The sequence below is a fragment of the Protomyctophum parallelum genome (genome assembly GCF_964188405.1).
Source record: "Protomyctophum parallelum genome assembly, chromosome: 16".
In the NCBI taxonomy this organism is placed as follows: Eukaryota; Metazoa; Chordata; class Actinopteri; order Myctophiformes; family Myctophidae; genus Protomyctophum; species Protomyctophum parallelum.
In genome coordinates this window covers 10,743,163-10,761,782 of record NC_139711.1, presented here as the reverse complement: position 1 = coordinate 10,761,782, position 18,620 = coordinate 10,743,163, and the positions used below count along the sequence as shown (strand labels likewise).

At 43.3% G+C, this 18,620-nt stretch overlaps 1 protein-coding gene across 2 annotated transcripts in view; it reads right to left on the bottom strand.

Moving 5' to 3' along the window:
* Window positions 1–18,620, bottom strand: part of fat2 (FAT atypical cadherin 2) — a 101,808-nt gene that overhangs the window by 71,965 nt on the left and 11,223 nt on the right. For both annotated transcript variants that reach the window (XM_083786018.1, XM_083786019.1), the window contains exons 2-6: window positions 14,521–17,797; window positions 12,540–12,851; window positions 5,580–5,638; window positions 5,016–5,327; window positions 1,149–1,356 (exon numbers count right to left, since the gene is read on the bottom strand). In XM_083786018.1, coding sequence (XP_083642144.1) covers window positions 1,149–1,356; window positions 5,016–5,327; window positions 5,580–5,638; window positions 12,540–12,851; window positions 14,521–17,782 — 4,153 coding nt within the window. In that variant the 5' untranslated portion in view covers window positions 17,783–17,797. The remainder of the gene's footprint in view (window positions 1–1,148; window positions 1,357–5,015; window positions 5,328–5,579; window positions 5,639–12,539; window positions 12,852–14,520; window positions 17,798–18,620) is intronic.

Below are 18,620 nucleotides of genomic sequence, written 5' to 3'. Positions count from 1 at the left end.
GCCCTATATATTACCATTGTAGTCAAGTAGTCCCGTGTGCCACTGCTATATGCCGTCTTTGCACTGTTGGCATTTTCCATTGAAGCTAAAGGTTCCTGCAGGCATCATCACATCCAGATACTGTATGTGCAGCATCCATGTCCTGCATGCGCCCCCAGCATTATTCTCTTTAATGGGACTTTTGCTGACCTTTAGCAAATAAACTTGTGATGGTGCTTGCAACCTTTTGTATTCCCTGACACGAGGGAGCACTAAGTGCTAATAAAGTAAATGTCAGATGTGATCTTCCTCTGAAACCGGCCCTTTTAGGCCCTTTCACTCCCAGTTTCAGCACCAATGAGACAGAGAGAGATGTATGTAGGCTACAGCAGAAGTAGTAGTTCAAGGAGCAGTCTCTTCTTCTGTTAATTAGTTTGAATTATGGAAATAAACTGTAACATACAATATAATAATATAATGAGACAGTCTACAGTATGTGTGTGTTTGTGTGCGTCACGTGTGTGTGTGTGTGTGTGTGTGCTTGTGTGTGTGCACGCGTGTGTGTGTCTTTGTGTACATCGAAATATACGACCGGACCAACACACCCAGCATTACAGCACTCCTTGGCCAAAAACACCTCAGATGGGTCGGGCATGTGATCCGTATGCCAGCCCACCGCCTACCCCGACAGATCCTGTATGGCCAGCTTCAAGCCGGTCAAAGGTCTGCTGGGGGTCCAAAAAAGAGGTACAAGGACCACATCAGAGTCCCTGGCTGTTGGTCGCCACACCTGGAGCTCTACCTGTCACCAGGAAATCACTCGTCCTCAGGAGAAGCTCACAGAGAGGAGAGTACAGCGGCGTGCACAGAGGCACCGACGTGCCAAAGGTCCACCGACCACCACTGCTGCCCTCCCCTGCCCCTCCTGTGACAAAGTCTGCGGATCACGCATCTGAACAGCCACCTGGCTATGCACAGACGACAGGCACAACAATAATCATCTCATAAACTATATTTGGAGCATCGACATCGATGGACTGCCATAAGCAAGCGTAAGCGTGCGTGTGCATGCATTGCATGTGCGTGCGTGTGTATGTGTGCGTGCGTATGTTTGTGCGTGCATTGCGCGATTGTGTGTGTGTGCGTGCGTGCGCGTGTCTCTTCCTCACCTGTGATATAGAACCACTTGAGCCTCTGCACCTCCGTCATGATGATCCCCACCATGTGAGTGACAGGCTCCGTTTCCATGACGGCAAAGGTGAAATGTGCCTCCTCAAATGTCAGGGGTTCTGTGGTGGCCGCGGGCCTGGACACCCACTCGATGTCCAGCCTGGAGGTGTAGGAGTGTGGAGGTGTGCCCCGGTCCGTCGCTTTGATCTGACGGAGGAGAAAGGGCAAGTACATTTTACTCTTAACTCAAGTACTGCACAACATGTGAGGAACTTTAGTTACTTTGTAGAGGTAGTGTTTATTATTACAAAACATATACTGTACAGTGCAAGCCTTATTTTGTACTTCAGCTATTCACAACTGGTTTTCACACGTTCGAAATGCAACGCGTTGTGAGCTTGCATTGAGAAATAGTTTGGCAAATGTTGAAATAATATTATTTTACTTTGGTACTATAAATATATCTTGTTGTTGCCAATAATTTTGTACTTTTACTGAAGTCAAATTTTGAATACAGGCCTTTTACTTGTAAATTGTATTTTAACTAACTTATAGCATTTTATGTAAACATAGCACTATATAGTATATGCATAGTTTCATTTGATAGATATTCCACTGTTACGTTCTTAGCTTACGTATGATTCATGATAACTACTTTGTATGATGTATTGCCATGCTTTTTGTTCTTGCTTAATGTAAATCGCTCTGGATTAAGAGCGTCTGCTAAATGCCTAAATTGTATTTTAATTTTTTATATTGTGGTATTGCTACTTTTACTTAAGTAAAAATATCTCAGAATATGAAGGCGTTGCAGTTGCTCAGCCAGTTAGTGCACTGTAGTTTGACGAAATATCAAAATGTATGAAGCAACTCAGAAACTGCCTGTGGTGTCTCATTTTTTCTAATGAGAAATTCAAGTTTTTCAGAAAATGTTGGTTAGGTTTAATTGGGTTAAACTACAGCCTGGTTACCTACCATAGTTACCTACTAGCAGAAAACTCACAAAGTAAACTTTCTCAGGAAATACCTACACTGTCACCCTATGTAGACATATTCTAATTCAAAAGCCAACATTCCATTCTTTTGCCTCATTCACTGCCTTTTATTTATATAACACACACATATAATCCACAATAAGCTGCAAACAGTTCTTGGTTTGCCGTGGCATTGAATTTGTGGGGTCGGTGACTCAGTGGATGGACTTATGAACTGACTGACCGACCGGCTGACTGACACTTATACTACGAAGACAACTACGAAACAATTACTGTCAAATCAATAACTGGCACACACAGAGCCTCTCCCACTCCCACAGGTACACAGTCTGCTGCATACCTTCAGTCTCACTGACACTAACTAATAGCGTGCACAAACACACACACACACACACACACACACACACACACACACACACACACACACACACACACACACACACACACACACACACACACACACACACACACCATCTGTTGCAATATGAATACAAGTAACAGCATGTCATTTCAAAGAGTGACGGAATTACTTATTCTCTATACTTAATTACACCATGGGTCAGCCTCACATATAAGAGAGTGATGACAAGGAAACGTAACATATGCCATTTTGTTACCAAGCCGAGGGTGCGGCCCTATTGAAATACTTTTAAGCTCTTAAAGTACGGGTAATTTAACCTCTTAAGCATAGCTGGTGGGCAGGAGCAACGTTTGAAAGTCTCCACTACTTCTAAAGAGTCACACTAATGAAGCCCCAGCGCAAGCATTCCAGAGCCTGTTAAAGGGCTGTTTACCTGAAACCTGTTCAAATACATGCTAATTTCTGACCTTGCTGACAGATTTAATGCTGTCCATCAATGCAATGCAATGCCACCTGGCATGTTCACAAGATTTACAGACAGAGATGCTGAATGATTCACTACACAGGACAAGGGCCCTGGGGCAGATATGCCTGTCACAATTATTACATAATCGCCAAATTGCAATTATTTAAGATAATTGCAATTATCTTTGCATAATCATCATTCGTTTCCATGTTGAAAATTGTCCATACATATCCAAACATTTTTCAAGCTTCAAGCTTACAAGCGTACAACACGTAATTTGTGACATGACAAGATTGTAGATCAACTATTTGTCATTTTTTTTGTAAATGATGAAAAATTATTAAATGTCTCCAGTGTACTGTACATTTAAGTTATTTCATTTGTTATATCTGCCCTGTGCAATTTGTGATTACGAAGCCTAAACGGTAAACAGAAATACAAATTGTAACGTTCCAATGTTCAATGCAAAAAAACACGATTTAATTGTTAATCACAATTAATCGTCAACTTAAATATGCAATGGTGACAGACCTAGGAGGCTAGGAGGGGAGACACCAGGCTAAAATACAGGGGCATTGTGATTGGCTATTTGCAACTGCTACAGTAGGTCATAAGTAATGATGGAGTAGTATAATGTTAGGATATGATTGATTGATGCTGTGTGCCTGGTTTTATGTTGGTATGTCTGTCATGGAATTTCCTGTGCACCTTCATAAAAGGATGAATACTTTTTGTTGACCCAAAGGCAACTCCTCTAGCGACACTCATATAGCCCAAAAAGACTTACCCCACCATGCAACTTGTTGAGCACATGCATGCTCCCCAGAGTACCATGAAACTAAAATCTATTTTGCAAGACAAGACATGGGCTGGATTTAAAACCACGTCTGGATGTTCACAAGGAAAACACAATCTTCTTATTTTGTTTTTTCATTAATTACAGACATGGTCTGCATTCACTTGTTGAGCCGAGCCGCCCACCAGGAACCCAAGCACACTATTTTATTCTTATTGAATATTTATTGTGCACAGCAGCCACTTATTATCTACACAACTGGTACGTGACTTTGCATAATATGCTAAACTTGACACAGTTCTATCCGTGTTGGTTTTACTAATTCACAATTATGTAGGTGCATAGGTATATCATAACAAAACCACTGGAAATTATTCAGAGTAGTCCCTAGTGAGTGCTTTAGCTATTGAAAAATAGCAGATCTACAAGCTCATAGCATCCGAGATGCCCCCTCACTTCCCACCTTCAAATCCGCACTGAAAACCCACCTGTTCGCAATCGCATTCCCAAGCTGATGTGTTTTTAAAACTTGTTATATATGCACTATTTTATTGGTTTTATTATTTTAATTTTTTTTTTCTTTTTTTTTTAAAAATTTTTATCCCACGATTTTGTAACCCAGATTTTTCTTTTCACCCAGTGCCAATTATCTAATGTAATCCTGGGCGCTACACTTCCTCTGCCAACCTGGGGGGGCAGCGGACTGACCTCATGCCTCCTTCTATGCATGAGGAGTCCAAGCTGCTTCTTTTCACCTGACATAGGGGAATTTCCCCGGCCGGACGTAGCGCGTGGAAGGGACACGTTATTCCGACCAGTTCCTTTCCCCTCCATCAGGCGCCGCGGCTGGCCAGGGGGAGGTAGTTTTAGAGACCAGGCCTACGGCATGTTTTTGTGAGGGTACCTACCCTAGGGGACACGGGGAGAACATGCAAACTCCACACAGAAAGGCCCTATCGCCAACCCCCTCCTCGGGTATGGGCACTGATGACGCAATTGTTTTTTTCTAATAAAGTTGTCCTTTTCTCTTGTTCCCCCCCTGGCCCCAACACATGAAAAGCTTCTTTGAGTATCACGAAAAGCGCTATATAAATCCCATACGAGCTTGTAGATCTGCTATTTTTGAAAAACCGAAGAACGACTGACATAGAAACCTAGCTTTTTTCAGAAAACTGTCAGGATGTAGGAGACATTTTTTAGAATCTGATCTCAGGCCTATAAATGGGTTAAGTACAAGAGCTACCATACCGTGACAATACTGTAGTTTCCAGGCCAGAAGTCTCCCCGGGACGTGACCACGCCGCTCACAGGGTCGACGTCGAACCTCCCGTCCTGGGTGTCCTGGAGGCTGTAGGTGACCTCGGCGTTGGGCCCCAGGTCGTCGTCGCGGGCGACCATGCGGCAGACGTCCTGGCTGGCGGCGTGGCCTCGCTGGGCGGGCAGCTTGACGTGGAAGAGCTTGTCGGTGAACCGCGGCTTGTTGTCGTTGTCGTCGAGCACCCGGATCACCACAGAGGCCGTGGAGCGCAGCGGCGGGGCGCCGTTGTCCGACACTATGACCTGAGAGAGGGATCGACGGCCGGGGCGAGGGAGTGGATTTGAGGGGGGATGGAAGGGGAGCAGAGGGTTGGGTGGGGAGAGGGACGTTGGAGGGGGTTACCGCCGGGGATTAGTGAGAGTGGGTGTGTCATTGTTTTGATTTGATTTTTTTTTTTTGTCAAATTGTGTATAAGCAAGACATTTTTACAGCAAAGTATAAACATCAACAGTTCACCAAAAGGAAAGCGTTGTTTTGAAACTGAGAGGTCTCACCTCAATGGTGTGCTCTGACTTCTCCTCTCGATCCAAGACAGTGAGAGTGCGGATCACACCTAAACACACACACACACACACACACACACAGTTAGGGATGTTGTTGTTGTTCTAGGCGGAGGGGGTATGTGTTTGTATGCTCGTCTACACATGTTTGTCTGCTTCTATCCCATGGACAGTTGGACACCACACCTGTCACAGCTGCTCCACTCTTCCACCTTGCAATACAATGAACCACTATCTTCACCTTCATGTTTTCAAATGTAGGTGTATTCATCACCTACATTTTTTCCTCCTTGTTTTTGTTTTTCTCGTTGTCTGTTTTCTGTTTTGCTTTTGGTTTGTTTAAAGGTATATTCAGTGATTTCACTCAAAATACCTTAGGTTTCGTTTTTGGCTGGGACCTAAGCCTTTCATCCAATCAGGATAGAGAGCCAAAAACGAAACCTAAGGGTTTTTGACCCCCAGGGGTTAACTGGGTACAGGGAGGAACTCCTTATATGGTCAGCACACTCTATAGTAGAGAATATTATCACAACAAAACAAAAAAATAAGTGATATTTGAATTAAGTGAAATCACTGAATATACCTTTAATTTTCTATTCTTCTATAAATGTCATTTGTTTGTTTTGTTTATATGTTGATTGTTATGCATATCTTCAACAGTATTTTGAAATACGTTGAGATAAGGATAGGCACTAATAAGCTTTAAGCTTCTGCCTATGCTTTTTCGATCACAAAAGAAAAAGTAAACTGTTTTTGTGTAATGTCTCCCTCTCTGAAAGATCGAAATAAACTATTCATTCATGTCTTTGCTCTCGCAAAACAAAAACCCAAAGGGAAACCATTCACCAATCGCCTTTTCTGTGGACAATTGCTGTGAAGTGTGCGCCTATCACACTTAAAACATCGGCCTACACAAAATCGGCAATCGGCAAAGCTGAAACAATGAGAGCCTTTTGTTTGTCCCTCATATAGTGCAGTTATTGAATGGCAAATTGATCGACTACCAAAGTCTCTTTGGAATACGCTACTTTTATGAAAGAGAGAATGCAATATATTGGCTAAGCTCCCCTGCAACACATTTCAGCCTGACTCTGACTCCATCTGCTGCAAGTAACTATTCCCAAGGAACGAGCCCTCTCTTTGCAATTAACGAGCCTTCTCTTTGCAATTATCTAAGAAACAAATTTAAATTTTTTGTGACGTATTGAATTCCTACTCATCTACATCCTCTCAGATTACTAAGCAGTCCTGGGAAAAAGATCTGGACGTCTCTATTCATGATGAGGACTGGGCAGATATGTGGGCCTATGCGAAACAGATTTCAGTTTGTAACCGAACTAAATCCATCCAGTTCAGAATATTACATCGTATACATATAACTCCTGCTCTCAAGAACAAAATGGATGTCAGTGCGTCCCCATTTTGCTTTAAGTGCAAGACAGAGATTGGTAATTACGTTCACTGTCTTTGGTCCTGTGTGAAGCTTCAGCCCAGGACCGTGATGTCTGGAGAGCTCTTGTTCGTGGCCTATGCCCAAAGTTGGGCTATAGGCGTAAGTAAGTAAGTAAAGAAGCTTCAGAACTATTGGTATGATAGTGTCAGAACTCTCTGTTATTTTTGGTGTCTCGATCGATTTAGATCCGTTGTGTCTTTTACTTGGTCTCCCAAATGATCATGTCATTGATGTCAAACATTGCCACCTTTGAGTGGAGCATGCATGGGTCTGCGCTTGTTGTAATGATTTGGTGCCTATGATAACTATTGTCTGCCTTTTTCATATATGTATTTATGTACTGTATGGATGTATTTCCTGAATGGGAGTCTATCAAAATTCGAAAGCCACTTGTCATTATGGTTCATTGTCCTTGTCATGTCTTTGTATATTCAATCTTTTTATTTATAATGTTGTGCCTGAGCTGTTTTTCTTTTATTTTCTTTATTTTCTTTTGTTGTTTGTTATCATGTTCTTGTTGTGTAATGTCTGTTTTTCTTTAAAAAACCAATAAATATACTTTATAAAAAAAAAACTATTCCCAAGGACCTGTACGTTGGCAGGTTTATGTTTATTCCAGAGAAAGACAAACAATGTGCATAATGCGTGCGTGTGTGCATGCAGGTGGGGCGGCGGTGGCTCAGGGGTAGAGTGCCTGGATGGAAACCGCAAGGTTGCCAGTTCGAACCCGGGCTCCCCCAGAGTTACTGTCGAAGTGTCCTTGAGCAAGACACTGAACTCCTGATGTGCTAGTTGGTGCCTTGCATGGTTTCCGCTGCCATCGGTGTATGAATGGGTGAATGTAATGTACAATCTCTGTAAAGCGCCTTGGATAAAGGCGCTATATAAATGCACCATTTACCATTTATATAAATGCACCATTTACCATGTGAACGTGTGTGCATGTGTGCCTGTGTGTGTGTGTGTGTGTGTGAGAGAGAGAGAGAGATGAAAAAATACCCTACAGAACAGGTATATTACCATATACAGTATAGACTTTTTGACAGCTGTGTGAAAAGTTCTGGGATTTAAAGCAGGAAAAGGACCTTAAAACTGGATCCATGTCTTATTGGTGAAACATGAGCTCTCTCGTCTCAACGTAACCTCTGATCTGCAGCTTCACTGAAATTGAACGAATTGGCGCCAATCTCTGTACATCAAAATAGTGTGTTGTGTCCATGCGTGTGTGTATGCGTGTGTGTGTATGCGTGTGTGTGCGCGCGTTTCAAAAGGTGCAATAAATCACTGTGACGTCCTGTACTGTACTGTACGGTACGGTAACAATTTAATCACATGACCACGTGAGCATTCACTGCCACTGAACCTGATCCAGGATGTACTGTATCTGTATCTTCTGATGGATCAGATGGTATTGATTTTCTTCTTTCTGGCTTTCGGGAGATTTGTCTCTGTATCATAAATACAGACTGGGATCATAATCAGAACATGAAGAGATCAAGCCAGTAGTACAATTCTGACACTGCTATAGGGTGAGGGTGGTTTTCTTTCTCGTGGCGGTGTACCTCAGTTGAGTACACACTTTAACAACTGGCAAACAGAAATTGCACACTCATGGAATTGGAGCGGGCACTTTGTAATCATTCATGATAATGTTCTTATGATTTCATGGGAGGTGTTATAGTGTATTATGTGTGTAGCAAACAGACTCATGGCGACCATGATAGTAATGACTGTACTGTATACTCTGGGACAAACCTCTGGGGCTGGGGGGAAGTTATAGCGTACTTAGATAGTGTGTGTATCTATCTCTTAGGGCTTGAGATATTGAAAGAGAATTCCATTAGTGGGCGTCTGGGGTGAAGTAGATCAAGAGAGTAGGTTAAGGCCTAAGGTTAGCGTAACCAGGGGGGTGGGAGTGGGAGTGGGGGGTAGAGAGGCAATAAGTTCAGAGCCGTAAATTACAAGGGGCAATAAAGAGTCTGGCTTAGGTCAACTTGAATGAATGAATTTACACCAACACCACATGGTAAGTGGTGATAATGGGGAAAGGATCAGGGGTTGGTTTAGGTATACAAACATTGTAGTGGACAATAGACTGTGTTGCATAAAGTAATCTCTACGCTGATTTCTTCACTGGACATTTCTCTGTCTCTGTCCTGAAAGATTCTTAGTATTGATTTTCTATGATTATCTCCCATTGTTACAAGTCGCATGTTCTGCATCTAGTCTCACATACTGCAATCTAAGAAGCCATAGTCAAAAAAGAAAGGAAAAACAGCGCCCTCTTTTCCTTGACGTGAGTCAACAGTCTGTCTTGAGAGACTACACATACTGAAGCTCTGTTTCCAGCACTGTACCGTGTATATACTTGCAAGTATATTCAAAATGTATGTTAATTACCTATTGTCGCTGTCAGAGTTGTCCAATACCGTTACTTTTCAGAAATTCCAATGGATCCAATATATTATTTAGTGACAAGCTCTTCCTCATACTTTTCGTTTCGTACGTTTCGTACTTTTGGTTCAATATTTATTAAGCCCACAGACCGTCTATCAGCCTAGCAGAATTTTCAAACATTTTCAAATGATAGCTAAAAAAAGCCAAGCTTCAAACTTGCAGCACTCCTTTTGCACGGAACTGTCAAATGTATGTATAAAGTAGTACAGCATTAATTTGTGAAAAAAGAAATGAAAGAAATAGGGAGCTGTAAGAACAGGTTTCTGCCCGACAGTAACGATATTCATATAGCAGGCCGGTATGGCTTCAGCACTACGGCACAGAAACCATGACAAGACCAGCCACCCCAGGGGTGGTTGAAGGAAGTGGTTCAGTGTTATTAGCGATTGAGGGAGATAGGCAACTCTACGGGTGTAGGGAATGGATTAGTGAGACCAGAGGGCGCGGCTGAGAGGGTCGTAAAAGAGTGTGGGATCCCACCGAGGGTCACTCTGCCTTTTACCACAGTCCCCCATAAACAAATGGCCGCTGGGAGGACATTAATAAGACAGGTGGGGCGTGCATTAGAAAGTGTGCTTTTGCTATTGACAAAGACTATGGGAACCAGAGTCTGTTTCCCATTAATAACACGGTCTGCTGATTTTATTTAAGTCTTAATTTCACCAGGCATAAGTCATGTGAAATACCCATTACCTACATATCTAATATTCAAGGGGGACATTTGCCAACACCCCTAGGTTGTATCCAATACAATCTGCGTTTGTCAAACTAAAGCTTAGTCAGACATTTGTATAGGCCATGAGTCATTTTAGTCCTGCTCAGACATGACAGAGTCTCACAGCAAACAGTCCTACTCGATACTGTGCAAATTCATTTCACTAAATTCCATTTTTCCTATTGGACAAATTACTCAACTCCGACCATGATTCCACAATGGTGCTTCATTTCTTTGCACACTGATTCATTATCATCTACGGTATATTCAAAGTTGTCATTAAAAAATGTGTATACCCAAAGGATCTAACATAATTCAATGCATTCATCACATTTCAGTTTAGCTAGAGTGTCTTTTTATATTACATGGATTCATTTATATTACATGGATGTCATTAAAAAATGTGTATACCCAAAGGATCTAACATAATTCAATGCATTCATCACATTTCAGTTTAGCTAGAGTGTCTTTTTATATTACATGGATTCTTTGTTATCTATATTCAAAATAGTAAAATATGACTGTTTGTTGTCAAAACAATTTCCTGAAAGTAGATTTTCAACAGCAAACAGAGCAATACGGGCCGGAAACAAGGGCTTGCACAGACCTTCAGAATGTTAAAGACACGTCTCAATACTGGTAAAAAAATAAAAACGTGTATCTGTGTGTGGTCAAGTCAATATCAAATAGGCTACATCCGCTCTATTTGACAGACTAAATGTCTACTTCATAAGACATTTCGTATTTCTCCGACTCTTTCGATACCCTCCCCCGCTATTATTTGTTGTCCTCCTGGTGCAATAATGTAAGCCATCTCTCTCAGTCATCCACTGGCGCATTGGCCTTGGGGTGTGGACAACTGTTCCAACTACCTAGAGATTATACCATATGTAGACGACAGGGCCTGTGCTAGCTTGCAGTGAGAAAGGCAGATGCTACACTGATTTGCCTGAACATCAAAGCCCAAAGCAAGTGACTGACATTGCAACTGTCATAATGTGAGCATTTAGAAACTGTGTGTGTGTGTGTGTGTGTGTGTGTGTGTGTGTGTGTGTGTGTGTGTGTGTGTGTGTGTGTGCGTGCGTGCGTGCGTGCGTGCGTGTGTGCGTGCGTGACTGTGGGGTGGGGTGTCAGAATCCTTTTCCCAACTGGGTGGTGTGTTACTTTTCCCTCACCAGCCTCACTTCCTATTAGAACACGGTTGAGTGGCTTTGTGTCTGCAGGGAGAGATTTATGCCACCAAGTTTGAGTTTCAGCTTGGACAGTATGACTGCTTGTTGTGCTGGCAACATACCTGGGGCTGCTATGCATGGTGCTGCTCAGATTTTGTACAAAGATGCTAACGCACACCAAAGTCCTTGTAGCAGTGCCGGCCCACGGGAGAGAACTGCAGAGGGAATCTTGAAAAAACAAGAAAGTGGCCGCACATTAGAGTGCCAATACTTTTATTAGGACGCAGCAGGTTAAGACAAATGAATCCATTTGTCTTACCTGCTGCGTCCTAATAAAAGTATTGGCACTCTGGCTATTGGCGTGTGCGGCCACTTTCTTGTTTTGTCAAGATTCCCTCCGCTGCTCAGATATTTTGTACAAAGATGCTAACGCACACCAAAGTAGCGGTGCCGGCCCACGGGGGAGAACTGCAGAGGGATTTGTCTTACCGGCTGCATCCTAATAAAGTATTGGCACTCTGGCTATTGGCGTGTGCGGCCAACTTTCTTGTTTTTCCAAGATTCCCTCTGCTGCTCAGATATTTCCCATATTTGAATTGAAAGACACTTCCACTTCGATGGAAATAACATGCATGCTGTCAGGTTGGTCAGTGACAGCGTAACGTTTGAATCAAAATGCAAATCCGAATGGTAATGTATGATGCTGTCACATTGGAGCTATTTCAGAAGCAAATGTACATCGATACTGCCTGCCAATGGCTCAAGTTTGAATCAAAATGTAAATAAATATGGAGGTGGGTGCGGAGAGTGGAGGCATGTACTGTCTGTAACTCCTGAGTCCCTCAGAGTTAAATGAACACTACAAGTAGGTTATGAAAGCAGAAGATTGCATGCTTTACATGCCCAATTATATACTCTATGTACTGTATATGTCCATGATGACATTGAATTTGGCGTGGCAATTGCCATGTACAGTATACAATTCCAAAGTGACTGAAGCAACCCACAGAATGTGAAAAGGCTCATTCAAAACATGAGCGCAATTCAGTAAGTATAGTCGGTTTTACTCTCATGACAGAATTCAACATAGTCATCGGTCAACCATTCAGTCGAGCCACAAGAGGACATATACGATTAGCTTTCATTTTCAATATTACCTGTCTTGGGGTCGACGTCAAAGTATGTGCGCTGCGACTCAGGCAAGGAGAAGGACAGCTTGTCTTCTGATGACGTGTCAGCATCTAGAGCCTTCACATGGACAACTGAGCGGTCCTTCGGTGCATTCTCCGGGACAGAGGCAAAGTAAATGGGCTGGGAGAGCTCCGGAGCGTTGTCGTTCACGTCCAGGACCTCGATGAAGACGTGCGTCCAGGAGAGCAGAGGTTCCGTTCCCAGGTCTGTCGCAAAGACAGACAGCCAGTAGTGGGGGACCGTCTCACGGTCCAGCATCTCTGTTGTACGGATGACACCTGAGGATAACGATCCATTCGATTATAATCAGAATGATACTACATACAGTATTCACAGTACATTTTGCTCTTATGTCATAAGCAGGGGTGGGGTGGGGGGGGTGGGGGGGGGGTGTTGAAATGGCTGCAATGTGATGTGAATATGGTCAATGGACAGTGACAGATAAAAAATAAGGATAATGATTTCAACAGATCATGCCACGCTTTCTTTTTATTTTTTGGTTGTCGCCTGTTCGCTTTTTGAATGTCAAAATATATGTCCCCTGAGGAGAGGTTTGAGAGCCACTTGAGTCCCCCAGTAAAGCCTGAAAGAGATGCACATATTTCAGCTCTGTTGACAGAGGGAGACTATTTGCTCAGATATAATCTATGCCGAAAGTTCAGCAGCACGCTACAAGAATGCATGGCCATACAACTGGCAAAGTAAAAGAAAATACCGGTAGACAGTTGCCTCAAATACCCCTAGAGCTGATCATGCAGCGTAACCATGTCACTGGGTGTCAGTACAAGTGTAGGTAAACAATTTTGAAGGAATTATTACCAGAAAAGTCTACTTTGACAGTGATATAATGTACTAAAGGATCAACTTATGCTGCAATGAAACTTTAATAACAGTTAAATTATATGACAAAAGTCTACTTTGACAGTGATATATTTACTAAAGGATCAACTTACAGTATGCTGCAATGAAACTGTAATAACAATTAAATGATATGACAAAATTTGAAGAAAAGATCTTAGTACATGATTCAGATAATCCTTGCTAACAATGATAATAAATTAATAATATATGTCAGTGTTACATGTACAACTACTCTCATTGCAGTGAGTGTAGGGGTGAAAAGTTTAGTCAAAGTCAAAGGATCCTTGACTGACAGCAGCTGTAAAAGATGTAATTCTTTATAGTTTAGTCAGTGTGTAATCTAATATCGGGGGTCCAATGAATTAGAAATGCCTGCACTCACTCTGTGCACCGACTACCACCTCTACTACAGCCTTGGATCACGACTATCATAGATGGATTTTTATCGATTTTGATATTTGCTTATCATGCAAATACATCTATGATAGTCTTTATCCAAGGCTACCTCAACTACTAACTATACTCCAACTACCACCAACCTTAACCCATTTTGGGGCGGGAACCCCTTTTGGTGTTTTAAACATTGTTATAATTTAGCTATTGAAAAATAGCAGATCTACCGTACAAGCTCATAGCGTGCCACCGAGTGGCGCACTACGAGCTTGTAGGTCTGCTATTTTTGAAAAATCGTGGCGCAAATTTGGAAACATAGATAGAAACATAGGTATTTCAGAAAACTGTCATGATTTAGAAGACATTTTTTAACCCATTCTGACCGGGCACCCATTTTGGTGTCAGCATCATGTTATGCTTTAGCTATTTAAAAATAGCAGATCTACAAGCTCATATCGCTCCACCGAGTGGCGCGATACGAGCTTGTAGGTCTGCTATTTTTGAAAAATCGAAGAACGACTGACATTTTTTTTAGAATCTGATCTCAGGTCAGAATGGGTTCATCAGACCAGTGTGTGTCCAGTGGAAACCTCGTTATGAATCTGATCTCAGGTCAGAATGGGTTAAATGTCGACGTCAGGCCTAATGAAACTACTCACACAGATCATAGCCTAGGCCTATAGTATCTCTTACCAGTTTCCTCATCGATAGTGAAGACTCCCAGCCCGGACCCATCATGTATGTGATACCGGACTACTCCGTCTCTTCCCAGGTCCATGTCCGTTGCTTTCAAGGTCACTACCGACTTCCCGACCACGGCGTCCTCCATCACAGCTGCCTTGTATACAAACTCTGAGAACAGCGGTCGGTGTAGGTTCTCGTTCACGTCCAGAACTTGGACTTCCACATAGCAGGAGGAGGAGAGAGAGCGAGGGAGGCCGTGGTCAACGGCGCGGACCGTCAGGTTGTAGGACGACCGCCGCTCAAAGTCCAACTCCCTCTCCAGCGTCAGGGAGCCGGTGGAGGTGTCGAGGTGGAAGATCCCACCCTCTGTGTTCTTGAGGTTGTAGGTGATGAGGCCCCCACTGCCCAGGTCGAAATCAACACTCTCCACCCACAGTAACACAGTGCCCACTGGAACATCCTCTGGGACTTTTATGCTGTAGGCCCTGGGAATGAATTTGGGAGAGTTGTCGTTGACGTCTTGCAGAATCATCACCAGATCAGTGGTGGAGAACAACTGAGGACCGGCTTTGGCCTGGTCTCGTGCCTCGATCCGGAGATCATGCCTGGGTGAGACTTCTCGATCTAACTGACCGGCCACCATCACATCCCCAGTCAATGGGTCAATTTTGAACATCTCTGTGGACGTAAGCAAAGAGTACTGAACATTGCCATTGTCCTCTGCATCCCGATCTACCGCGTTGGCTTTGAATATGACGCTGTCCACCTCTGTGCTTTCAGGGATGCGCATGACATATCTAGGTTGCTCAAAAACAGGTGGATTGTCATTGATATCCATGACGTTCACGGCAATGAATTTCCAAGCAGATGTCTGAGGTATACCCAAGTCATAAACCGTGATATTCAATATGTAGAATTCTTTGACCTCTCTGTCTAAGGAGCAAACTAACTGAAGTTCCCCGGTGAAGATATCAATGGAGAAACATCCATCCTCATTCCCGCTGGATATAGCGTACACAAGTTTGCCATTGTAACCAGAATCCTTATCTACAGCCTTGAAATGAATGATTGTGGAATTCAGTGGGTAGTCCTCTGTAAGATCAATAGAGCCAGAGATGCCCAAGTTGAACTTGGGAGAGTGTCGGTTAATTATGTGAAGATCGGAGAAGGACTCTTCTTCCTGGACAGTCAATGCGGGTTTGATTGACTCTATGAGTTTGTCCGTCAGTTGTTTGAAAATCCCTGTCTCTCTGCAATGTACTGTGGCCTCGTTGCCTCTGTCTGTGATAATTATGGTGACATAAGATGGGTCGGAGTGATGCTTCCCATCCGTAGCGGTGATCCTTAAAGTGTATGTAACCACCTTGTTGTCTGCCAAAACCACAGCGGGTATGTGTTGCTTGAGAGTGACAGCACCCGTTGAGTTAATTGCAAACAGTTGCAGCTCATTCCCGGCCTCAATGGTGTAGCTCAGCTGCTGCAGCTCGTCCAGGTCAATGGCAGTCAGCTCGACAATGTTTTGTCCTATGGGAAAGTCCAGTGGTACTGTGGCATTGCATTCCACCCGCTCAAACAAAGGGACATTGTCATTGACATTGCTCATGGTAATGGTTACGGTGCACTCACTGACACGACTGAACGGGCTCCCGCTGTCTGAGGCCCAAACCCTGAGGTGGTACCAACGTTTCATCAGCTCGTAGTCCAGGGGCTCCGAGGTGGAGATCACTCCAGAGAACGGGTCAATGGTAAATGGCAAGGGACCAGCATTAGCAATGGAATAAGTTACATAGCCGTTTTTATCTTTATCAATATCAATGGCTGTTACCGTCAACACAGCACTACCTACCGGGGTGTTTTCTTCCAGCATGGCCTGATAAGATGCTTTGGTGAATTTAGGGCTGTTGTCATTTTCATCTATTATCTCAACAACTATGTGAGTCTCTGCTTCACCTTGGTTTGCCGTCACGTCAAACTCATACCGATTCTTTTGCTCATAATCGAATGCTGCTGCGGTTGTGATCACTCCTGTTTTAGAGTTTATCTTGAACCGAGTGCTGTCAGGGTTATTTATGAACCCAAAGGTAACATTAAAGGGGACCGATGTCACAGAAACCCTGAGCACATGAGTTTTAACGGGTGAAAACTCACTGAGTGTGACGATGTAGGTGTCCTCCAGAAATTGTAATGGACTATAATGATGGGAGGGAATGTGTATTTGAGTAACCGGTGAGAGTAGAGCTGGGGTGCTCCTGTCTTTGGCTTGGAGAGACAGGTTAAAGCCAAAGGGGCTCTGAGGCCAGATAATCCTCTTGGTAGAGATCAATTGGAAGTCGCTGCCTCTTAAGCCTGAGGGGATGATCTCAAAGTACTTGTGGGGATCCCCTCCAACAATACTCAAGGATTCCACTGGCTTAATACCTGCTTCCACATTGACTATGATGGTTATTTTACTGCCATCCTCTGACACCATCAAACTCTCTGGGAGAGTGACAACCGGAGAGGCCGAGGGCATCTTTTGCACGTTCACTACAACTCTCGCAACGTTGCCGAACTTCTGAACACCGGATATTTTTTTTGTCCTGTCCTCTGCTAAGATGGTAAGGTCATATCTGTCATTCCGGGTGTGATTGAGCTTCTTAATCAGATCCACGGTGCCCGTGAAAGGATCCACAGCAAAAGGATGAGCTCTGCTGGTGAACAAGTAATAGAATTCAGCATTGCTGCCAACATCTGCGTCAGTAGCAGTCACCCTGACCACACTCGATTTCAACGGTGTATCTTCCCTGATTGCCACATTGTAAGAGGCAGGGTAGAAGAGAGGTTTAAGGTCATTGGTGTCAAGAACCTGGATTGACACCTTAGTCTTTGCCTGGAAGTAATAAGTGCTCTCCGTGGCTTCGACGGTGAGCGTGTAAGTGTCTCTCACCTCCCTGTTGAGTTGCGCAGAGTTGCTGCTGCGTGTTCTGATCCGCAGGAAACAGAAATCTCCAATGCTGACCATTTCTGCTTGAAAGAGCCCATCTTCATCACCCGAGACGAGGTTGTACTTGATATCCCAGTAGGCATCGGCCACCTCGATGCCCATTTTGACCGCAGTCTCAACGTATGTCCGTGGAGCAGAGTTCTCATAGATGGTGACGTTGTAAAGATTGTGCGTAAACCTCAGCGGTGTGCTGTGCTTCCCCCCTTGACATCTGCACAGGTTTATGAGGATCACAGCTGTGGTGAGCAAGAGGGCTGCTTTGGAGGCAGCCATCTTCGGTATGTCCATGAGGATCCTCAGAAACTGTGGGAGGGTTAGAGAGAGGAAGAGACAATATTAGCCAATGCAATACAAATTGTGAATAGCATCATTCTTTTGATGAAAAATAACTTTGTTTCTGTTGTAACTCTGACACCTGTTTACCCACTGTACACCTCACAATAACCAATATACACACATTTTGGGAATATACTGTATGAGCGCCGTTGCACTGCGCTGCTGCAGTGCCATGTTGCACTTACATGTTGAATGATATCCTCTGTTGTGCCTCACCTGCACAATATACTATACACACAGGGGACTGTTTGTCTATCTGCTGCTAACTGCCTCATTTTATTGCAATTTATTTATTTATAGAACAAATTATTAACATGCACATTACCTTGTATGTATTGAACATTTTGCTTATACTATATTAGAGATACTTTGACATATTTGAGATATCTGATTTATGTTTTAACAGCTTGTAGGACAAATATTTTCACCCGCAAACCTGTGATATGATAATACAGCTGAGTCTGATGTTATCTATCCCTAGCCCCCCTACTAGGTTGTGAATAGCCCATTCATCTTCTGCATAGTCCACGTTTCTGTTTCAAGATACAATGTGGACACACAGAAACACATGACACAACAGAGAAGTGAAAGCCAACAAGAGAGGTATTTGTCTCCTGTCCTGACATGCTTTTGACCAAAGTTAAACCAAGCAAAGCACTCGAGAGCTGGCCCTGAGTTAAAAAAAATTGTAGTATAGACAGGTGGAAACCAAACCCTTATATACCCATAATTACTCCTTTGAAGAATACTATAACAATTACTAATCAAAATAAGCCTTTGTCAGCATGGG